This window comes from Aristolochia californica, unplaced genomic scaffold (assembly GCF_029961685.1).
Source record: "Aristolochia californica isolate CCGP_79_NKW_82.1479 unplaced genomic scaffold, dmAriCali1.0.hap1 SCAF_8, whole genome shotgun sequence".
Taxonomy (NCBI): domain Eukaryota; kingdom Viridiplantae; phylum Streptophyta; class Magnoliopsida; order Piperales; family Aristolochiaceae; genus Aristolochia; species Aristolochia californica.
The window spans coordinates 43,084-67,839 of record NW_027182279.1 but is presented as its reverse complement, the minus strand read 5'-3'; the positions used below and the strand labels follow the sequence as shown (position 1 = coordinate 67,839).

The 24,756-nt window shown below is 44.0% G+C and overlaps 1 protein-coding gene across 6 annotated transcripts in view; it reads left to right on the top strand.

Moving 5' to 3' along the window:
* Positions 1 to 24,756, top strand: part of LOC137938177 (katanin p80 WD40 repeat-containing subunit B1 homolog KTN80.4-like) — a 61,089-nt gene that overhangs the window by 8,379 nt on the left and 27,954 nt on the right. For 4 of the 6 annotated variants that reach the window (XR_011109871.1, XM_068783162.1, XM_068783164.1 and 1 more), the window contains exons 7-13: positions 4,470 to 4,540; positions 6,645 to 6,719; positions 6,811 to 6,954; positions 7,094 to 7,274; positions 7,396 to 7,950; positions 17,842 to 17,901; positions 17,975 to 18,114. Coding sequence is in view for 5 of the 6 variants with exons in the window: in XM_068783162.1 (XP_068639263.1) it covers positions 4,470 to 4,540; positions 6,645 to 6,719; positions 6,811 to 6,954; positions 7,094 to 7,274; positions 7,396 to 7,950; positions 17,842 to 17,901; positions 17,975 to 18,114 (1,226 nt within the window). In the remaining variant the exon portion in view is untranslated. The remainder of the gene's footprint in view (positions 1 to 4,469; positions 4,541 to 6,644; positions 6,720 to 6,810; positions 6,955 to 7,093; positions 7,275 to 7,395; positions 7,951 to 17,841; positions 17,902 to 17,974; positions 18,115 to 24,756) is intronic. The other 2 variants (XM_068783166.1, XM_068783165.1) reach the window with 2 other exon arrangements.

Genomic DNA, 24,756 nt, shown 5'->3' with positions numbered 1-24,756 from the left:
GTTCGTATCATGGTTAGAAATGGGGTAAAGAGATCATTTATTTAAATTCAGACATCGCAGGGGATGGATTTCCTCCATCTCTTCGACGAAGTAACTGGGGACGACGTATCAACACCTCGTTTGCGTGAGATGACCATTGGACCGGTCTCCTTCTCCCTCTCTGTCTTCAGATATAGAGACGCCAAGGAATGCAAGATTGTACAAAGTAGTGGAGATCTGGTAATGGCCCGAATCTACGTCCCAGAGCTAGCGGGTGTCTCCTTCAATTGGTCCATTTTTCGCAACAATCTCCAATCGATTCATTATTCAAGCAACTTGGAACCCCAACCACTCCTACTGTTACACCCTCGGCACCTCCCAGAAACTGCGACCTCTACTCCCCTCCTGACATCCAGACCTACGGCAGGCTCGACCTCGTCATCTTTCGCCAACCCCACTCCTTGGCCCTGTGACCATACCAAACAATACTAACAGCGCCACCCGCCGACTCTCTTATTGTGAGTTGACCCTCTTTGATTTCGGCGATCGTAGTGGAGGTTCTTTCTCCTTGTTGGGATTGAGGCACCCTTGCCTCTTGGTTCAAAAACCAGCTCCAACTTGACTATTGGCATGACGTCTCTTTTTTGGGCCCTCTCAAATGGCTCCTTCGATTCTGTTCCCCGACGGATAAGGCTATAGCGCTTCTTCTCCCCTTGACGAAGTACAATTGGCTGGTCGCGGTGACTGATTGGCTCGCAACTCCCCCCAACTATCCTTATGGCCAATGGATATCGATATGGGGACTTCCGGCGGAGCTCAGGTCGGAGAAGACCCTAGACAAAATTGCTCAGGTATTCGGAGCGCCAGTAAAATGGGAAGACGACACCTCCAGTAGGGCCAGGGTCTTCGATGCTCTAACAAGATTTTGGTTAGACCCCTCTTTCTTCAAGGTTGTCGTAGGGCCAGATTTCTTCTGGATTAAGGTGATTTTCAGAGAATTAGTCACTGCCGACTCTCTAGAGGGAAGACTGCTCGTCCCCTCCGTCTCCTTCACCAGTGTTGGACCGAGTTATCGCTCGACCGAGTCGACTCAGCCAACCCAGTACATCCATGGCTTCTTCGGACTCATCCACCTTAGTCCCAAATTCCACTTCTAATTCAAATTCCCTGCCTCTGACACGCTTTGCAAACTCAGCCTTCCCTGTGGATAGACTTGCTGTCGCTGTGAGCCAATTAATCCCAAAACTCACTGCCCCACCTACCACCTCTGTCACATCCGAACCTGTCTACCATCCATTGCTTGATGTCCCTCCTTAGACACACTCCTCGAATGATCCTATCCCCCCCTCTACTACTCTATCCCCCATTTGCTTTTAGAACTCGACTGCCATGAATACTAGCCCCACCCTCCTTTCACCCTGCAACACCCAAATAGTACCCAAGCACACCCCGTCAGCCTTTCACAATCCTTTGTTCAACTACCAGGATGACAATCCCCCTTTAAATTTCACCTAGCACTTTTATACGCTCTCTTTGAACTCATGGCAGACCCAACCTCTTACTGGTCAATCCACCCACCAATATCAACACAATCCCACCTTATAAACACCCCCACGAACTACCCCCAAACCAACCCCTACACTGGTGAGATGGATGCCCTGATAGACTCGGATGACTCTCCTCTGCACCTCCCGCAAGACCAGGTCGACCACTCAAACTCGGAATCCACAACCAGGGCTGCTCCCCGCCCACAATTTCCTTGGCCACCCATCTTGGCCACCTACCAGAGAAGAAGAAGTCGTCCCCAGCCCGATCAACCTGTTGAGTCTAATTCTAGCACTGCTGCCCCCCAACAACTTGAAGCAGAACCCAAATGCATCCCCTTTCCTCCTCCAAACGAAAGATCTCTGCGGTTGGTGACTGAATTGCAAGCCGAGTGCCATCGGTATGATGAAGAAACATGGCAAAATATGATGAATTTGGCGCAGCTGTTGTGAGTGGTTTACAATGGTCAACTACAAGGGGACAACAACTCTGAGGGATTCCAAAAGAGGAACTGTAAATGATCTTGATCTCATGGAATGTTAGGGAGTAGGCTCAGTGTGGAAACGAGCTATCATTTGCCTTTTCCTGGCTCTATTCAAGCCTTCTATTGTGGTGCTCCAAGAGACGAAGTGTCAAACTATGGATGACTCTCTCGCTAAGGATCTATGGAATTGTTCCTCTTTAAATTGGGTGGGCGTCAACGCTATTGGCCATTCCGGTGGCCGTATTGTTTTATGGGATACCACAATGTTTGATGCTCTAGATGTCTATGCGATTTTTGTTGGGAATTCAGTTTCACGATCGTGACTCGAGCAATCTTTGGTGCCTGGTGGGAGTGTACGGACCCAATCGTTACCGAGATAGGCGTTGCTTTTGGGAGGAGCTATTTGATCTCCAACTTCGCTAGTTTTCCCCTTGGCTCTTTGTGGGTGATTTCAACGCTATTCAGTTTTGTAATGAGAAGCAGCCACCGATCAATGGTATCACATCTTCCATGAGGGTTTCACTGATTTCATTGGTAGTTGTGAGTTGGATGAGATCCCCTTTCCGGAAAGACCTTCACTTGGTCTAACGGACAACATCACCCAATTTTATCCAAATTGGATCGTTTCCTTGCAGGCTCGGACTGGCTTCACCTCTATGAAAATGTGATGGGTAGGGTGCTCAATCGGCTGGGGTCGAATCATTGGCTCATTCTTCTATCTACCTGTTTTGGTTGATGGTGTTCCCCACCCTTCCGATTTGAGAACTCTTAGTTGATGGAACCAAATTTCGATTCTCTTTTAAGGGACTGGTGGTCCAATTTCCAGACTTGGGGTAGAGTTGATTGGTCCCTTCCTCAGAAGTTAAATCTCCTTAAGGGCAAACTAAAAGATGGGCCCTCTTGCGGTCGTCGTTTGTTGGTGCTGAGAAGGCTTTTCTTCTCTCTCAAATTGCCGACCTGGACTCAACGTAGGAGCTAAGGTATCTATCCCACACTGAATTCTCCACCAGTCTTGCTCTTTTAAATGAACTTCAATCAATTTTACACCTTGAGAGGATACGGTGGAAACAAAGGGCTCGGTTCAAATGGTTGACTGAAGGAAATACAAACAAAATTTTTTCCATTCCCTGGCTTGATGAGGAGAAGATCTAACCGAATTACCTCCTTATGCATCAATAATGAGGTCACGTGGGATAAAATCTCCATTACTGTTGTGCTTCTCAAGATTGGAGGATATTCTGATGATGAGTATGTGGTGTCTAATTGGATAGAAAATCTACCTATGAATATTGTGTTTTTGTTGGCAGAAACATAGTTGGAAGAGCAAAAAAAAAAAAAAATTGTTGTGGCCTGCTCTAATGCAAAAGCAGAGTACCAAGTAATGGCCCACACTGTTAGTAAACTTTTGTGGGTCAGGTCAATGTTACAAAAGTTGGGTTTTCCTACTACAGAAGCTATGACGATGTTTTGTGATAACCAAATTGCATTATTCATTGCTAGTAATCTAGTGTTCCATGAATGATAAAGCATATAAAAGTTGATTGCCATTTTTATCTGTGATGCTGTAATCAGTGGAGCTTTAGTCACTCCCTATGCTAAGTCCATGGATCAGCATGGTGATGTCTTTACTAAAGTATGGGGAAAGAGAGAATTTGGGGATGTTTGTAAGAGTTGAGGCTCCTTGATATATATGATCCTGCTTGGGGGTAAGTGTTGAAATATTTTTAAAATAGTATTTTGGTCATTTACCATGGTTGTATGACCCTCATAGGATAACAACCAGCTTATCTTTATGCTAGAGGTATATGGTTAAAATTTTGTTTTATTCTGAGATGTAATTAAGGAGATATTTTCTCTCCAACACCTTGTTGACCCTTTTAGCTAGGTATTGTACTCTTTTCCCTCTCTTAATAGTTTATACATCTTCATTTAAAAAAATAAAAAAATAAAGGAGATAAGTGTTTATATGTGAAGGGGCATATATGTCATTTTGTACCTCTTTTCCTTAAGTGAGTATACAAGTGATTTAGGGTTGTTTTCCAGAGTCTGATGGCTGCTGCTCTATTCAATGCAGCCTTCTCAACTTCTTCTCTTCTGTCTTTTGTTCTCTTTTCTCCTCTATTTCTTTTTATTTTTCACATTTTTACAGATCTTATTCTGAAAGAATATATAAAAACATCCCTGTCATCAAAATTCTTAGAAATCAGCCATCCCCCAAGTGGCTATTGAGCCAAAGGCCTAATCAATTAATAATGAAATAATAAATTATTATACTTTGTCTACTCCATGACTAAATTAGAAATGATTTTTATTGTGTATAACTTTTCACTAAGATTAAAAATCATGAAAATTTCATCATTTACCTTATATTTATCTTTCTGTTGGCCATCGTTTCATTATTAAGATGGATGTGTACTTGTAATAATCCTTATACACTCTATCTCATGCTCCATACTAACAGGTTCTGCTGATAGAACCGTTAAATTCTGGGATCTTGAAACTTTTGAACTGATTGGATCAGCCGGACCAGAGGTAGAACTTGATCTCAGTCCATATTCAGAGAATTAGCTTCGGCAAAGTTTGACAAGTGTTTTTCTTTTCTTTTTTTTTTTCTTCTTTTTTTTTTAAGAGTAAAAGTTTGACTAGTGTTTTGGATTTTGACCTGCTGTTTGCTAGTGAATGTGTATGCGTGTTTTCTTGAATAATCTTTAAGTTGCGAAGGATATATTGATAGACATTTTCTTTATATTGCTGACCTGACTTTATCCTTTCATGTCTTGTTGGATCATGTTCACCATTTAGCCAATACAGCTGCTCATTCTCTTGTGTAAGGGGAGGGGGAAGGGGAGGGGGAGGGGGAGGGGATGGGGAAGGGGAGGGAGGGTCTTGCTTCAACTAGTTGTGAGCGTGGTTCCTACCTCATAACTATTTTTAATTGTGTTATTTTTATTTTGCTATTTTGTTTTTTTCTTAGGGCTTACTGTACTTCCAGTTTTCTTTGCTTTTGCCTTTCTAATTAATTCTGAAAAAAAAAAAATACTAGAAATGGTTTAGGGATAAAGAAAGTAGGAGTGGTGGCAATGGGTTGGGTTTGAGTCAGTCAGCATGTTTTCATAAAAAAAAAAAGTCTAGCATGTACTAGTTGTTAAACAGGTCGACCACAAACGGTCTTTTTTATTAAATAGATAGTGAAAGTAGGAGTGGTGGCAATGGGTTGGGTTTGAGTCAGTCAGCATGTTTTCATAAAAAAAAAAAAAGTCTAGCATGTACTAGTTGTTAAACAGGTCGACCACAGACGGTCTTTTTTATTAAATAGATAGTGATAGTAGCCCCAAACTGTGGCCCTTAGTTTCTGGGTTTGGGTCAACCCACTTAAAAATCTAAAATTCTAACATGCATAATTGTTTTTGATAAAACACATAAAGATGAAAAATAAGGATGTACATTCTAGAAAAAAATTGTGTCGGTACACAAATTGCTTTAAATAATTTAAAAGTTAATGGTCCGATGCCTTGATGCAGTTCTAACTATTTCAAGCAATTCAAACAGGACCAGCTGGGTCCTGGTCTCAAACCCAGATCAGACCCATTTATAAGTTAGGCTTTCCAGGTAGGGTTAAATAATGATTGGGAAGAAAAATTACACATGTTATTAGGCCAATGCTCACAGGCTGTCAATTCATAGTTCCTTACAACAAGAAACTTTTGGGTATGTCTCTCTGCCTCTCTGTTTTGATTTCTATATGATTTTATTTGGGTGATAGGGTTTAGAATTTAGGATTTTGGGAGAGCCTGGGAGTTTGCAAACATCAGATTTCATGTTACGTTCCAGAAATATGTATAGCTTTTGATTTTCTTCAAAAGAAGGAACTCTCTCTATATATATATATATATATTTTTTTTTTTTTATTTGGGGAGGGGGGGTGGTCCTTACATGCTGACTATAGTTGAATCTCCTTCAATCTCTTGTGTTCTATGTGGCAAAATTTTGAAGGCCTTTAAACTTTCTAGAATTAGCATCATCAATGGTCTAGTGAAGAGAATATTTTGAATCTATTGCCTTTTCATGACAGGAATATCTTCCATGAGATTCTGGTTCTCACTAAAAGCTCCTGGATCTTCTTATAATTCATGTGTCTATGGTGGATTAGTTTTTTACTGGTGCTTAAAAAAGCAGTGACAGGGAGAAAACAAGCATGATTTTTCTTAAAGTATGTGCATCTATATCTTGTTTTCTCAAACTATTTTTTCACAGCACTGCTACAAGGAAGTAAGTTGGGTTTTAGTTACAACTGGTTATAGTTTTATGCCTGCTTTGGGCCTGTCATAACCTTCCTCATTCTGGGTATGATACCAGCAGTTTAAGTACTTACTGGCAGATGAGTAACCACCACTATAGCATCGGAAAATATAACGTCCTAAAATTTGTGGAAATATTTGCACTTATGTTTTGGAGTACAGATTTTCAGTCAATGTTGCCAAAGCTTTACTTAGTTCTTTATTTGTTGCAATTATCCATTCTCTTTTTTGTTTTGTTAGTGTTTTGATGCTTGATGATGCTGTGATGTATGTTTTCTATCATTAATATTTAAGCATGGAAGTTTTTATGTAGTATTTCACTTCATTTTTTGTCCCAGACTAGTGGTGTGCGTTCTCTGAGCTTCAACCCTGATGGGAGAACCCTGCTTTGTGGATTGCATGAAAGTCTGAAGGTGTGCTGTCTTGTTCTTCTCTACATCAGTAATTGTCGATTCTTGATACCAGTCTTTCAGTTTCTTAAGTGATTTTGGATGCTACTGCCAGGTTTTCTCTTGGGAACCAATACGATGTCATGATGCTGTCGATGTGGGATGGTCCAGACTGTCTGATCTAAACATTCATGAAGGCAAGCTTCTCGGTTGCTCCCATAATCAAAGTTGTGTTGGAGTCTGGGTTGTGGATATCTCGGTATTGCACATATTTTCTCTCTGATTTTTGTGGATTTTGTATATGGGTATCAGATATTTTTTCTGGTCAAATGACAGCTTTAGGAATACTAACTGAAGGTTGTGTCATAGGTTCTAATGCTTGTCTTCATGTATTACAGAGGGTAGAGCCATACGCCATTGCTAGTAGTGCCAGATCCGCTAATTGTCTTTCGGAGTCCAAATCCTCTTCCAGTGGTATTCTTTCTGAACAAACTGAGAACACTGTTAAATCTAGCATGGGAAGGTTGTCTGTTTCCCAAAGTGCAGAACCTATTATCAGGGAGGCTAAAGCTACAGCACGTAAGTTTAGATATAATGTTTGTTGCTTTGGAGATTGTGTTTAGTGTTTTTCTTTTCCTTCATGTCTGGAAGATTGAGCTTTAACCTAGTTTGTTTCTCTTTTCTTTTGCTGAGACCACAGTTAATGTCCCTGGGCCCCCTCAAAGAGTTGGATTAAACTCTATTCCGAGGACAAGCAGCACAAGTTCCACAACATTATCATCTGGTAGTACTTGTGCAACATCTCTGAAGAGAGGTAGCATCACAACAAGGACTCAATCAACAAACCTTCAGATCGCCACCAAGATTTCTGATGTCATACCTGTCATTGTTCCTAGAACTAGTGGAAGATTGGAGCAGGGAGGGGTGGCAGATCCCAAGAAAGAAAATGCATCGACTGCAAGAAATATTTCATATACTATGCGTCCTAGGATAACTGATTTTCAGAAGCTATCATCAAACTGCAGCAATGACTTTGAGAGGACAAACATTTTAATCCAGTCTGGACCTCCGAGTGTTAGTAAAAGCACTGGTTCTACTGAGGTTACAGACCAAAACTTTGATCCAGCCCTTGATAATATGAATCAAGTGGTCTCTCTGACTGAAAGGAATCTGGTTGACACTGGATGCACTGGAATGGAAAAGCTCAGAGCAAACATAACAGTTGAGCTGCCTTCTAATTACAACAGTGGAACCTGTATGTTTTTGATCTTAATCATCGGGACATGTTATATTTCCTCAGTCTAGGAAGCTGCAATCACTACTTTAGGTTTATTCTTTGGTTGATTACTGTTTTTATAGATGCGCCTGTTATTAGTTTTTTTTTTTTTTCTGCTTTCATGTCTTTGATTGTTACTTGTTCCCTTTTATGTTTGAATAATGAAAATTGTTCTATTATGTTAAAAAAGACCATCAATTTCAATAGAAGGGCTTGGGATTTTGGGAGCTGTTGATGCATCACTCTGCTAGCCCTATAGGCATTTCGGACTTTGCCATCCTTACCTGCAGTTTCCTAATGGCCTCATGGTCCCTACCTCCTAATGACTGTGACACTGAACTTTTGATAGGAGTTTGCATAACCTGGGGCCAGCAGGTGTTGGTGTAATCATTTGAAACTCAGGCCAAAACTGAGCAGGTCAATGCAACTTAGTTGAAGCTGCAACAGAGGCTCTGGTAGCAAGGATTAAGCTGTCTACTCAGCATTTCTCCATTCCAATAGTGATAGAAGGAGACTCAGCTCCCTCTTAATGGAACATAAGACATGTCTAAACTGAAATTAAATCTTTTTGTGGCTCTATTCTGATAGTTTTGCAACATTCTGTTTGTGTTGCTAATTGTACTGCTGATAGATTAGCTAAGGATGGGGTATTCTGTTCCTCATCTCTTATTTGAGGAATCTTTTTTCTCCCAAGGGTTGATCCTCTTTTCATTTCTATGATTTTTTTTTATAAAATCAATCAATAAAGTTTCACAAGTTTAATAAAAAGCCCTGCAATTTCTTTGTTTGTATTTTGTACTATCAATTCTCTGTCTACATTCAATTAGTGTGGTGTCTTGGGTTTAAGCCTCACCAGGGGCTTCGGGTTTAGTGTCTGTGTGTAATCAACATTTGAAGAAAAAATCCTACTGTGAGAAACTATTTTAGTTAATAAGCGGAGACTCCTAGTTCTTTTGGTGAAAGAAAAAGATTGTGACTGAAACCATATGACACACTGCATCCAGTTTGGTGGATTTTGGCCAAAGACAGTAAGTAGGCTTCATGGATAGTAGTTAAGTAAGTCTTTTTCTAAAAAATGGATAGTAGTTAAGTGAAACTAGACTAGAGAAGAATAAAAAAAGAGAAAGAAGTAAGAGAAAAGGATGGATAATGACATAAGGAGAGATAGAGAGACGTGTTTGTATTCAGAAACTGGGAACTTGAGCTGCTTAGGGTATATCTTGGCTTCACTTGTTTATAACTTCGTGATGAGGACAGTTTTTCACAATTACCTGATGTATTAGACCCATCTTGCATGTGATTATGTGAGACTGCATAAAGGAAGGTTCAACTAAGCAAGCCTAGAAAGGCCCGAAAGTAGTTGGACTGGGATTTAGTTGGTGTTTGTTTTCAATTGTATGGTCCAATAACTTTATTTGTATTGGGGCTTTTATTTTTGTTTGTAGATTGGGCCTTAAGTATCTACTTTATCTTCTAATCATGTTGCTTGGGACCCAAGTTACTAGAAGAGCAAGTAACTAAGCTTTACAAACAAGTGTATTGTTGTCTTGTAAAAGATATTTTTGAATAGAGAATTATTCTTATTTGATAATCTTTCATTTCTACACCATTGCATGTGAACCCAAACCCTAGCTAAGAAATTTTAGTTGTGGATAGCTGGGCAATACGTTTTGGAATTTCTCTCATTGCCCTCATCCCCCAAAAGGCTAATGTTGAGCTTCCAGGGGACTTCCAACCTATCTGGTCTCAAGCTCATACATGATTATTGCCTGGTTCCTTGCTCACAGGTTCATGATCATCCTCCCCATATGGCTTTATACGTGGTTGTGACATCCTTGACTCAACTATGGCCACCCACAAGATTCTTGAACACTTCAAGAGACCTGGATTACCTTGGTTCGTGGTTAAACTTGATCTTGAGAAGTATTTTGATCGAGTTAACTAGGGTTTTACTGAATGATGTCATGGAAGACATGGGATTTGGGGCGCCATGGAGATTCTAGATTCGTGGCTGTGTTTTGTTGGTCACTTACTCCCTCCTCTGCAACGACACCGTTTGTGGGTTCTTCAAAGGTTCTAAAGGCATCAGAGAGGGTAATCTTCTATCCCCCCTTCTCTTCAACTTCATTGCTGAATACCTGTCCTTCTTGATTTATTCATAAAAAAGAGTGAGGTGACTTAACTAGATTACTAGCCAAGAGGAATTCGACATACCCTTGCTTCAGTTTGTTGATGATACTATCTGTTTTGGTGTGGGCGCCCTAGAGCAAGTCATGAAGATCAAGGCTCTTCTCGGCCTCTTTGAGCTCACCTCTGATCAGAAGATTAACTGGAGCAAAACCACCATTCTTGGATATCACATTGATCCTGATTTACTTCAGAATATGGCTGATTCTCTGAGATATTCTGTTGCCACCCTCCCCTCCACTTATCTCAGGCTTCCTCTTTTTTATATCAGACCTCACAAGGGCTTGGGCTTCTGTCATTGAGTGCCATGAGAGGTGGCTTTCCACCCGGCGTGGGCGGCTATTGTCGAAGGCTGGATGACTCACTCCTCTTAATTCATGCATCGCGAGATTACCAAACTACTTTCCCTCATTTTTGCCTTGTCCGACCTCCGTATTCCGACGTATTGAGACTATTAAAAGGCGTTTCTTATGTCGGGGAGCCAACAATGAATTCAAATATCATCTAGTGGGATGAAAAGATGTTTGCGCACCCAAACATCTTGGGGGGTCAAAATCCGACACACTAAAGATATGGGACAGACCTTGCTACTCAAATAATCATGGAAACTTATTCCACCCCAGTTGCTGTTTGGAAGCCCATGGTCCTTGCTAAACTTCAGATCAATTATGGATGGTAGATGGCAGCGCCTATCTCCAATTTGGAGATCCATTTTCCACCTCCCGATCTTCTGTTCGAGAATCCTATTCTATGTTAGAAATGGCATTAGTTTGAATTTTTGGTGTCACTGGTGGAGGGGGAATGGTTCCCTCCTTGATTCCTTGCAACCCCTATTGCAGCTCACGCCTCGCTTTGACATGATACTGGCTAAGGCTTGGGGAAGCGGATCTTCGAATCTTCACCTTTGCATGGGGGCTTAATGATAAGGAGGCTCTGGATGCTTGCAACCTTGTTGAGGGTATCAGCTTGTGAAAGTCTGGGCTCACATGTAGGACAAAAAGATTTGGCTCCCTGAGGACATTGACCGCTTCACTGTATCTTCGGCTTACCGACACATTATGGGTTGGATGGGTCCCCACGGTGAGCATGAGGCTGCTATTGCTTGGTGCCTCATGGCCCCTTACAACAAGATCAAGTTCTTTTTCTGGAGCGTTTGCCTCAATAAAATTCTCATTGCTGACAACCTCTGCAAGCGTGGAAATACTATTCCTTGCTCCTTGTGCCCCTTCTGCAACCTTGAGGAGGAAACAATCAATCATCTCCTGTTGCATTGCCCTTTTGCTTTGATACATCTGGACCTCCTGCCTTGGTAGGCTAAGTATTCAGATCTATCTACCTCACGACTTGTAGGAAATGTGTTGTTTGTCCCTTGGGTGTCGCTTCCCCAAGCTTGACAAACTTTTCCTTTCAATCTGCACCACTCACATCTCCTAGTGCCTCTGGAAAGAACGGAATAATCATCACTTCAATTGCAAGTTCAACACCACTGAGGAAGTCATTTGCAATGCCACTAGTCTCATTTCTGCCTAGCTCCATACCAGAAATGAGTTTGACAATCTCATGAATGCCCCTCACCGCACCAATTGGCGTGCGATTGCTCAAATGTCCGCCCCCACCCTCTTAGAGCTCCTATGCTGGTCAGTTGGCAGCCTCCCCCCTGGGTGTTGTTTGTCCCTTGGGTGTCGCTTCCCCAAGCTTGACAAACTTTTCCTTTCAATCTGCACCACTCACATCCCCTAGTGCCTCTGGAAAGAACGAAATAATCATCACTTCAATTGCAAGTTCAACACCACTGAGGAAGTCATTTGCAATGCCACTAGTCTCATTTCTGCCTAGCTCCATACCAGAAATGAGTTTGACAATCTCATGAATGTCCCTCACTGCACCAATTGGCGTGCGATTGCTCAAATGTCCGCCCCCACCCTCTTATAGCTCCTATGCTGGTCAGTTGTCAGCCTCCCCCCTGCAGAACCCTTAAGCTTAATTTTGATAGTAGTACCCTCCGATCCCCTGGAATAGCAGGTTAAGGGGGTGTGATTCATGTCGTTGATGGAAGCACCCTTATCTCTTACTTTGGCCCTCTTGGTGTGGTTGACTCTACTACCGTTGAGCTTTCTCCTACATGGCCTTATCCTTTTTCGGGATCGATTTAGTAGACGTCTCTTCATTGAAGGAGACCCCAAAATTGTAATTGCCTGGTGTTCCTCCTCCTAGGATCCCCTGTGGTGACATTAAGATGTTTTCTTGAAAAGTTTTGAAATTGTATCTTCCATTTCTTGTACTTGGTCTCATGTTTCTAGATCAACAAACTTTGCTGCTCATTCCTGTGCTAAATTGGGAGCCTTCCTGCAATCTTTTGTTGTAAGGAGAGTGTTTCCTTACCCTAAACCCTAAACCATACTACCCCCGGTCAGATGCCTTTGACCCACTACTCATGTGTACTCTCCCCAAAAAATTTGTCTGCCCCCCATTGACTGCTCCCCTCCTACCAACACATGGCAACTGCCAACCACCCAACCATTAAACTCATCACTAGCACACCACAATCCCTATGGCCTTCCTCTGCTAACGGAACCTCCTTTATCTTGCCCAAATCTACACTTTCTATGCCCCACACTATTCTCAGTCATGAACCCACAATACTCCCCCTTTGTCGGCATATCATTCAGACACAGACTCCTCCCCCTCTGTCAACATTGCCCCCATCCCAACCTCTCCCATCCCCCAAAGCCAACCAACTACCGCCTCTTGCCCCCTTCTGGCCACCTACAACAGATAGGGGAAAAACCGCTTGTACCACCCTCCCCCTGGAGAACCAAGTGCCCCCCTCTCCCTTCTTGTTGACCCAATTTCTGGTAGATTTTCCTTCCACCCCCTAGGGATAGATCCTGACAATTCATTGCTGCCCTCCAATCGGAGAAACACAAGTACAATGAAGACATTTGGAACCAAATGATGAAACTCACTGAGAAATTCGGTGTAGTATACTCTGGCCAATTACCCGGGACTAAGGAGACCGCAAAACTCCCCAAAAGACCCCCTCAATGATCATTCTCTTGTGGAACATTAGGGAAATCGGCTCACACTCCAAGCGAGCAATCATCTGGAAGATCTTTGCCGATTATAAACCTTCCATTGCCATCCTCCTGGAGACAAAAACTCAATCCCTGGACAACACTATTCTCTGTGACCTCTGGTTCTCCCTTGATTTCGACTAGACAACCATCAACGCAATTGGCCATGCTGGAGGCCTTCTTATCATCTGGAATCCAAATGACGTCAAAGTCCTTCACTCTGTCCTCGCTGCCCACTCAATCGGCCTTCAACTTCATGACTACCATTCTGAGCTCACTTGGGCCATGGCTAAGGTCTATGGCCACACCAGATAAGGTGACGGGGCTGGTTTCTAGGATGAATTGCTTGTCCAGCTCCAATGCTGGGATCTACCTCGAATCATGGCTGGCGACTTGAATGCCATCTGCCTCTATAATGAAAAGTCCCCCTGATAGCATATTTACTTTGTCCATGTGCTTGTTTGCGGACTTCATTGGCAGTTGTGACCTGGAGGAGATCCCCCTCTCTGGGAAAGAATTCACCTGGTCCAATGGGCAGCATCAACCAATCCTCTCCAAACTTGACGGGTTCCTTGCCAACCCCGGATGGCTTCAACTCCATGGTAACACTTCCGGACACGTTCTCAACTGCACCTGCTCGGATCATTGGCCTATCCTCGTCGATACAATGTTCTAGTGCTGGGGTCACATACCCTTCCGGTTTGAGAACTGCTGGCTTTGGGACACCTACTTCGATTCCAACTTCACAGCCTGGTGGTAGAGCCTGCTGCTCAACTTCCGCCTTGGCTGGACCTTCCCCCTTAAGCTAAAGTTGCTTAAAGCCAAGCTCCAATCTTGATCCTCTTGTCGTCGATCTGCTGCTGCTGCTAAGAAGAATCTCCTCAACCAAATCTCAGAGCTTGACCACATTGAGGAACAAAGGTCCCTTCCCCCCTTGAACTCTCTCTCCAAAATAATCTCACTCATGAACTTCGATCTCATCTTATAATGAAGTCATCCCTTGGAAGCAAAGGGCAGGTTTCGCTGGCTGATTGATGGCGACGAGAATACTGAATTCTTCCATTCTATCGCTTCAGCCAGAACGAGAACTAACTGAATCACCTCTCTCAATATTGTGGGTCAGGTGAGCTCGGATAGACTCTCAGTCACTAATGCAATAGTGCGGTTCTTCACAGATCTGTACACTGAAGAAGAGTTCAATCGACACTTCTTCCAGCACCTTAGATTCCATTAAATCAGCAACCAATCCACCCTGAAGCTGGAACTTCCTTTCTCTACCTCAGAAATTGACCTTGCTGCTCTCGGTATGCTCCTGGACTGAGCCCCTGGGTTTGATGGGTTCAATGGGGACTTTTACCACCATTGCTGGACCATTGTCCGTGATGATATCTATGCTTTGGCCAAGAACTTCCATCAATGTCCCATTACTTGCCGTGCCATGGGGCCCTCTTTTATCACCTTGGTGCCCAAGCAAATCAATGTCGAACAGCCTCAAGACTTTCGGCCAATTAGCCTTAGCACTAGCACATACAAGGTACTCGCTCGGATACTGGCAAACAGATTCTGGGAAGTCTTTCCTCAGATCATTCATCCCAGCCAAAGCACCTTCATCCAAGGCCGGAACATCTTGGATTCTACCATGGCTGCCCATGAGCTACTGGACTCCTTCAAGCGCTTAGGCCTCCCCAGATTCGCTCTCAAGCTCGACTTTGAAAAGGCATTTGACCGCATGAACTGGAAGTTGGTCGACCATCTCCTCTGGCACATGAGCTTTGGCACCCGTTGGCGGTTTTGGATGTGCAGCTGCATATCCTCCGCCTCTTACTGCATTCTAGTCAGTGGTGTTTCATGCGGACACTTCAATGGTTCTCGGGGAATCTGGCAAGGGGACTCCCTTTGACCATTCCTCTTCACAATCATTGCGGAACACCTCTCTACCATGATCCAGCACGCCAAGCAAATCGGTTGGCTCTCCCCAATTTCCAGTCATGCTGATCAAGACATAGCAATTCTCCAATATGCCGAAGACATGCTGCTCTTTGGTGAAGGCTCTATGGACCAAATCAAGAAAATCAAAGCTCTGCTTGGCCTATTTGAAATCTCTTCGGGTAAAAAAATTACCTGGAATAAGTCCTCCACTGGATACAACGTTGATCCCAGTGTTCTCCGATCCATGGCGGACTACCTCGGCTGTGAAGTTACAAATCTGCCCAGTAAGTACCTTGCCTCCCCTAACTAGATTGCTCTCCAAACAAACACTATTGGAACCTGGTCATTGAGAAGCTTGAATGCTGCCTTGCCGCTTGGCGAGGCAAATTCCTCTCCAAGGCCGGCAAGCTCATCCTAATCAAGTCTTGTTTACTTGGTATCCCTAGCTATTTCCTCTCCCTTTTCCCTTACCTTGCTATTGTGGCACACCTAATCGAATTCTTGAAGTGGAGATTCTTTGGGTGGGTTTGTCAACCCCTCCACCTTGGTGGGCTTGGCATCAGAAGTGTCACCAACACAAACTCTGCCCTCCTGCTCAAATGGCTTTGGAGATTCAACTCCTCTCCCTCCCCTGATTTGTCATCCCTTGGTTGCTGCCATAGCCGACTGAATTGATGGCTGGTGGCTGGGTGGAGGTCATTGCCATCACCTCTCCCGAATTTGGAGAATGATTTTCCTGCTTCTCCCTAAGTTTGCCTCATTGGTTAAGTGCTATGTGGGCAATGGTAACCAAACCAAGTTTTGGACTGATTGGTGGCTGTGCAACAAGCCGCTAGCAGAATCCTTCAGCCACCTCATTGGCCTTTCTAACTTCTCTACTGCTACCGTTGGCAAAGCCCTAGGAATTGGAACCTTCAATTCCGGCGGGGACTCACCAAAATTGAGGCCCTGGAGGCTTCCAACCTTCTATTGGTGCTTGCAAATGTGAAGCTTAGACACACTACACAGGACCAACTCATCTGGACGCCCAACTCCAATGGATCCTTCTCAGTTGCCTCAGCTTACAACCTACAACATAGCAACCTCACAATTCAATCCAGCCACCCTGCCGCCACTGCTTGGCTCCTCACTGCCCTGCCATATGCCCAGTTCTTCACTTGGGTTGCCCATAGGAACAAAATTCTAACCTTTGACAATCTTCTCTGGTGTGGAAACTAGAAAAAAGATCCTTCCTTTATGTAGATATCTGCTTCAAAGAGGAGAAAAAAACTCAAAAAGATCCTTCCTAGATGCGATCTACTGCTCTGCTACTATGAAAAAAGTAAGAAGAAATAAGGTTGAAGAGAGAATGAGAGGGAGAGAAAGTGGAGAAGAGAAAATTGAGATGGGGACTTGGATGTCCCCCAACTTCTATTTATAGCTCAGGGTTGAGTGGGTTGAGTAAAATTTACAACATTGCCCCTAATTTAAGTGAAAACCTTAATTCACTATGTCTCCTATTCTACATGTCCCCTTTATATGAAATTTGGTCCATAGGCATAGTTTGTCATGTAGAATAAGATTACATCAAGAAATATAAATAATGACAAGGTAAAATGGCCCAAATGCCCCTGTTCTTGTTTTTCAACTGATTCATTATAGTCGTTTCCGAGTTATCAAGCTGCCTTCATTACAGCAGTTTGCTAGTTCTGTTTTTAGATCTCATTGACATGAATTAGCTGCTTTGGTTGAGTCTAGTGTATTAGAGTGAGCCCATGGCAGCCCCAACAAGAGGCCTGGTTGAAGCTCAACTTGGATGGAACTCCAAAAGAATCCAGGCCCTGTTGGTAGTGGTCTTATCGGGACTGTCTCTGACAGGTCATGTGAGTATTTTTACTCCTTTTGCTTCTGACTCATAGAGGCAGAGCTACATGCATTAATTTTGGGCTGAAGATGCATAGGCAGGGTTTTGATTTGTCGCTTATTATTGAAGGCAGTTCTGTTGTGGTTGTTAGGTGCTTCTCAGCAGGCATTAGGCCTCCTTGGTGTTTTTGGCATATCTATGATGAGATTTGGATTCATGTTGTGGTCTTCCTTTGCAATGAATGCATACTGTGCAAAGTGTAAATGGTTTAGAAGACTATTTGGGTAGGATGGGTGTGTTTTACTCACCATATGGAGAATCATGCTAACCCACTTGATACTGGTTGAATTTTTGCATTAGGCCATTTTTGGCTTTGTATTTTTTGTGGCCTCTTCTTTGTTTTTCTTTTTTTTTTCTAGCTTTTATTTTCTTTTTTGCTTGGCCTTCTGTTACTGGTGTGATTGTATTGTATTTCCCTCTTTTCCTTGCAATAACGTTTTTCATTTACTTTTTCAATAAAAAGATATATACAGAAACTCATAAAATTTACTACTTGTTGAACTTGCAGTGACATTAATATAGTAACTTATTCTTGTTACTAGAATATTTGTAGTATCCATGACTTCTTTTTCTTGTTTATATAAGTACTACGGATACTATCGTTTCTAAGAACTTGCTTCACTATGAATTCTGCCTTTACACTGGCTAGTCTGACTAAGGACTGGACATATGAGGAGAATTTTGGTTTCTATCCTTGTTATTGTTAGAAACCAGTTGCCGTGCGTTAAAAGTTTTCCACTAAAACAGTGAGACTGAATCTTTTAATTCTTGATTCAGGTGATGGGAAGGTGCTGATGCCAAACAGAGACCCTTTTTGTGTAGAAGTTCCCAAAGGAGGTACAGCCTGTTTCCTTGTTGTGCTTTAGTATTAACAGAAAGTATTTAAATGTCAATTTCTCTGTTGATTGAGACAAAATAGGAAGGACCCATTCACTTGTGGAAAATTGGGAGAAGCGAGAAATATCTCCTAGCTCTGAAGGACTGACATGTTTCTATAATTCTGCTGAAGGAACAATATCTGCTTCTAGTATGAAGAGCTCACTCTATTTGGTAAAGTGGCCTTTTCTTTTGAACTATTTCTTCTATTTTTTTGAACTATGAGAATGTATTTAGCAAGGTAGAGATTTATTGGTTTTGATGTATTGTAGCAAGGTAGAGATTTATAGGTTTTGATGTATTTATGGATTGGGCCTTTGGCACAAAGGCCTTACACGGAGAGTTTTTTTCTTTTTTTAAAATGTTGCTGAATTTTATTAAGAGAGCTCAAACGAGCAGATTACAAGGGGGGAAACCTTCCTAAACAATGAGAGATTGCTAGGAGGTTCCGAAGTTTGCCAATTTGTCAGCCAAAGAATTGGTTGATCTAGGAACGAAGTTCCAATTACAATGAATGGATGAAACAATGTCAGCAATACAGTCAGTGGTTGGCCAGTGGTGCCAAGGGGGGGGGGGACTGTCTTTTGAATACCAGCTGATGACAGTCTTTGAGTCTCCTTCGATAAGCAACTTGCCATGGAGACGCTCTTTGAAGATTTGGAGGTCTAATAGAAAAGCACTCACTTTAGCAGTATTTGAGTCAGCAATACCCACCGCCTCAACATAGGATAGAATAGGGTCTCCACTGTTGTCTCTGAAAACACCACCAGCTCCAGCATGCCCAGGATAACCTAAACCACTGCTATCAAAATAGAGTTTGATGCAGTCGCAAGGGGGACGATCCCAGGTGGCCATAACCGGATTCCTGCAGGGGTCCGCCATATGCTCGATCAAACCCCAATTTTCCCGAAGGGAAACACCTGATAGAGAGGCAAACTCCTTTCTAGTATGTAACCAACTCGAGATAAGGCCCACTGCTTGAGAAGCTGTATTATTTGGGGTGCTAGCCTTGGAGTTGAATCTCCGGTTATTTCGCTCGAGCTATAGGCACCATGGGACATGCGCAAGGCATGCCAAGAGAATTATCTTGCCCAACCTAGGAAGGTGGATCCCCATAACCATCTCATAGGTGCCAAAAAGGTCCTGATGAAGCCCCATTTGGAGTCTAATCTTCTGAAATATCTTCATCCAGACTTGCCAAGAAAAATACAATGTAAGAGAACATGCTAGACTGTCTCGTCTCACACACCACAAAGGGGACAAGTATGATCAAGGGTTGTGTGGCCTCTTTATGGAGGTTGTCAGAGGTGAAGATCTATTTCCTGATGGCCGTCCACACGAAGAATTCGATTTTACTAGGCGTTGAGAGCTTCCATGCCAGGTTTGCCTTGTGCTCATGCATGTTGTAATCTTGCTTTCTAATATGAGAGTAGGTGGATGCAACTGTGAATCGGCCATTAATGCTGGGCTTCCATGCCATTTTATCAATTGCATGCTCACGAATAGTAATGCTCATCATTTAATCCCCGACGAAACGTGAGACTCCATGGGCGATCTCTCCAAGAATCAGCCACTGAGCAAGAGAGGTCCCTCGCCACCCTAGAGAGCCCCTGGAAATCCTCAGAAAGGGGGCGGGGGCTGTACCATTCATCCGACCAAAAGAGGAGGGTCCTTCCATTGACTGTGTGAAAGAAAGCCGCATCTATGAAATTTGGGAGGAGCTTTTGAATTGATTTCCATATCGGGGATAGTAGGCGAGTAGCGCCATCCTCCCTCCACCAGGGACCCGAAGGTTGAAGATTGAACCTGACTATATCTCCCTATAGGCTGTTGTGCTCGATGTTGAAGTTCCAGATCCATTTGAGCATAAGGGCATTGTTCATCTCCTTTGTAGGCCAGATGCCTAAGCCACCCGGATTGCGGGGCATGCAAATATCCTTCCAACTCACCAAATGATATCTGAAGGTGTCCTCTGATCCTCTCTAGAGAAAACGCCGACAGATGGCATCAATCATGTAGCAAACGGAGGCTGGACAGTGCATGAACGGTAATAAATAGTTTGACAGTCCTGCCAAACAAGACTTGAGGAGAGTGAGTCGCCCTGCAGTAGATAAAAACTTGCCTTTCCAAGTAGCTAGTCTCTTTTCAATTTCTCAATAAGGGGGGACCAAAGCGTCACCGAAGAGCATGAGTCAAAGAGTGGGAGTCCAAGATATGTAACTAGCAAATTTCTCACTGAGCACCCCAAATAGTCAGCCATACCCTGAAGCACAAATGAGTCGATATGATAGCCTAGGAGGGTGGTTTTCTTCTAGTTAATGTTTTGATCAGAAGCTAATTCAAATAGTCCCAATACAACACGCAGTTTTCGGATTTGATCCATAGTACCAACCCCAAAACAAATGGTATCGTCTGCAAATTGAAGGATCGACACATCAAAGGCTGCACAGTCCGTCATAGGGAGAAGCCAAACCCAAGTTCTTGGCCGAATAGATCAAAGAGGATAGATATTCTGCTACCACATTGAAGAGTAAGGGGGAAAGGGGGTCTCCCTGCCTGATTCCCTTGGATCCCTTAAAATACCCGCAGGCGATTCCGTTGAGAAGAACGGAGTAGCTTGCGGAGGAGATGCAACTTTGAATCCAGAAGCGCCATTTTTCCCCGAATCCCATCTTCCCCAGGAGAATGTCCAGAAGCTTCCAATTAACTCTGTCAAAGGCTTTTTTGAAATCAAGCTTTAGGATGAATCTGGGGAGCTTCAAAGCCTTAAAATGGTGGATGAGCTCGTGACATGCCATGGCCGAATCTAATATATTCCTTCCCTTGATAAAAACACTCTGGCCATGATGAATGGCAATAGGGAGAACCGCCCTGAGGCGATTGGCAAGGAGGCGCGCAAGCACCTTGTGGGCACTGGTGGTGAGACTGATCGGTCGGAAGTCAGATGGAAGACTACTACTGAAGTGGGTATCAACCATAATCGACCAATGATGGGAAACGACCCTATTGAGAACTTTGCCTGTGTCATTGCTGTATAACTGGAGCCAGTCATTGTTGGCTAAGAAGCAGTCAAGCTTGGAGAGGACGGGGGTCTGTTGTTATGGTCCTGGGTTAAGTACATATGTCTTCCGCTCTTAATAGGCCGGTCTTTTGGGTAGTATTGGCTAGGTGCTTAACATTTGATATCAGAGCGGGCTCCAACGTCGCGAGTTCGAATCCCGGAGGGGGCGACCTAGAGGAAGGGGCAACCTAGAGGCTAGATTAAAATTACTGGTAGGCCGTAGGAACTTAACCCTGGTCCGGCCAGTGTCGCTAGAGTGGGCCGTCGCTAGAGTGGGCCGTCGCTAGAGTTGGCCATCGTTAGAGTGGGCCGCCGTGGTCGTCGGCTCGCGAAGGTGGGGTGTGATGTTATGGTCTTGGTTTAAGTACCTATATCTTCCGCTCCTAACAGGTCGGTCTTTTGGGTAGTATTGGCTAGGTGCTTAACAACTGTTTGCCAGTTGACCAAGTGAAAGTCTTCCCAGATAGGGTAATCTCATCAAGATACTATCTGCTGATAAAGTTTGCAAATAACTTCATGGAGGTAGTGATTCTTTGGGAGGGCGGGGATTTCTCATGGCAGAAGCGGGTAACATTGAAATCACCCGCAAGCATCAGAGGAATGGGCCACCTCTGACAAGTCCTCAAAAGGTCATCCTAGAAGAGATGTCACTCATGGTGTCTGGTAGGACCATACCCACCCACAAGGCACCAAGTGTTCCCCGATCCTTTGTCTCTCAGCTTGATTCCAAGGGAGTAAGTGCCACAACAACGATCGAGCACCTTAATGGTATTGGTGTCCCATACCATTAGAATGCCGCCAACCAATCCAATCGCACCCACCAAAATCCATCCAGGCTCCTTAAGAGGCCACAACTCGCGGATATATCCAAGGGGTAGAGAAGCCACCTTGGTTTCTTGAGGAATAACAACATTTGCCTTGGTAGAGGCAAGGAGGTCTCGGACTGAGGCACGACGATGCACGGATCCAATTCCACGGACATTCCAAGAGAGAATGATCATTGATCACTAGTCTTCTTCTTTGACTTCTCAGACAGGTGGTTATCTCCCCGGAGGGGCTCTGTGTAGACGGTGCACATCACCTTGGAAAGTTCCACTATCTAGGCCCAAGTTTTTGGGTTGAATTTTTGTTGTTCTGTCTGGAGAGCAGCCACATAATTCTGAGCTCTTTCACCCGGTTTTGAAAGGATGAAGTCCCCTATCTCTGGGTTGCAGGGGTATCTAGTAGTAACACTGGGACCACCTTGAAGAAGCTGTCTCGGTTGACCTCTATTCCGGCGCTGGTAGGTGGCAAGGGGAGGAGGAGAAGGAATTTTGGGGTGGGGATTTCTCGGAGGTGACGGAGGGGAGAGTTCATTATTTGAGTGGTGGCTTCAGGGGTGTGAGGACTGTGGGATAGATTTATAGGAAGATCAGCGGGGCTTTTAATTGTGGGGGGGGAGGGCGGATGGGATGTGGTTATTTCGGTGGATAAGGTGGGAGGGTGAATGGCAGCTATAGGTATCTGGGGGTTGGGATAGATTCTGTATGGGATAAAATTTGTGGTGGGTTGAGATGGGCGGGTAGGTGGGTGGTATTGCAGGCTGGAGAGAGGGACTATCAAAGAGGCAGCTGGAATAGCATCTGTGCCGGTTGTAAGATTGGCTAGGTGAGGACGCATCTGTTGGGGGAGAAGAGACCCGGATTGCTGCTCTCGATGTGCGGACAGGCTGTGGAGAATCTCTAGATTCAGGTGCAGGACTCGAGGTCACATTTCTGAAGTCTTCTCTATCTGCCAATTCAATGCGGATCCAAAATCGGGCATTATCCACCATAATGCATCGGAAGTAGTGTTCTCCGCAAGGACGAATAGAATTGATGAGGATCCGGGCCTCATCAAGGTGATGCTAGTGTTCAGTAAGAGGGTCTAGAGCAATTATGGCGCCAAACTTCGAGATGGTGTTTGTGAAAACCTCATTGTGCCATGATTCTGTAGGGAGGCCGATGATTGTAGCCCACTGCCCAAATTGACTAGGAGTCGAGGGGAGCCATTCTGATATCCCAATGATGCCCAAGGGGTTGTGGGGTGTGAGAGCAAGTGTCACAAAAGACTCTTGTTGGGTTTCAAAATGAACAAGCCAGGATTGGTGGTTAAGGTAGGAAATTCTGGGTGTGTAGGGGAGGTGAAGCTCATCGGTCAGCCATTGAAGGATGCTGGTTTTGACGATACTGGGGGAGGTGTGGACTGGGATAGAGCGGGCCAGAGATTGTCGCCCTTTATGGAGCAAGTTGGGAGAGATTTGGATGGTTTTGAATGTTTCTGAATGTAGGTGTGTTGGGACATGGTGGCCCGGAAAAAGGTTCTGAATTGCTGGATTAGGGGATTTCGAAGGAAGGGGAGGGCTGATTGGAGGGAGAGGTGGGTTTAGGGGGGTGTTTTGTCTCTGGTGGGGCTCAGAAATAGGGGGGGAGGGGGGAAGACTCGGGTGTTGTCGCCGGAGTTGGCGAACCAGAGAGGCTCCGGATGGCTCCTGCGAACTCCTTCCAGCCAAATCCCGAGTTGGTGGCCTCGGGAATATAGATCCTGGCGAGTACTGTTGAGCCACGACGATGGACAACACGACACTCTCTTCGTCCCTGAAAGGAGCTCACCGATAGGAAGAAAATCAAATCCCGTGTCCAAAGTTCACGGGTTCTATTGGCTTCGTTCGTGACTTGTTGGAATTGAAGAACGAAGCTTGAAATGGCTTCCATTGGAACACAGATGAAGGAGATGCGAATCACCTGTCCGGAGCTCCGGGTGACGATCTCCACTATAACTTTGTTCTTTCCGTAATTGAAACGGAAAGGATGGGTCCTCTTCTTTCGCCGGGAGATTGTCTTCCAGCTGGTGTCGAAACCTTCTGTAGGAGGTTTCGGAGACTCGTCAGACGGGAAATCCGAGACTTCCGAGCGTCTTGTGTCTTCTCGGTGAGACGTTGTATTTCTGTCGATTGGAGTCGGAGAAAGTGGCTGTGTCCTTGCCAGAAATTCTTCATCGTGGGTTTCGGTCACCGGCCGTGGCGATGGTGACCGGAGAAGGGTCCCGGCTCATTTTCAAAAATTGGCGCACGTTTTTTTTTTTGAGGAAAAATGTGAAAGGATATTATTGAGAGAGAGAGATACAAACCTAACTAAACAGGACCTTCCTCCACAACAAGATGTTGGAGAAAAACACCTGTTTTAGCCTGTTTATCCTCTAAGTGATTAGCGGATCTAGGAAAATTGGCACACGTTAGCGCACTCAAAGCTCTCGGCACACGTTACGCATTTCTCCGGTGCACATTACACACGTAGCTTTCTCCCTCCTCTCACGATCGCTCTCCTCTCACAAATCGCACCCCAAAAGATGTAATTCCTTACGGTGAGTTTTTAAGTATGAGGTACTAAAAATATGTGATTTGGGGAGAAAATAGAAGAGGAAAAGAGTTCTGGAAGAGGGGCAGCTTTGCTGCCTTGGAATCCAAGTCAGAAAGACCCTTCTTGCTTCTTTATAATAAGAGTTTAAGTGAAAAGGACAAAAATACCCCTCAATACTCAAAATTACATATCTCCTAAAATACCTGTATAAATTGAATAAAAAATTAACTAGAGATAAAATAAGGCATTCTCTATCTAATAGCCATACTATAAGAGAAAAATATAATGTGGAAAATGTAGCAAATGACCAAAATATCCCTGAACTTGTATTTTAACAAGGTTCAAGTTTCACTGCGGTTTGGCGTGTAGTGTGCATGT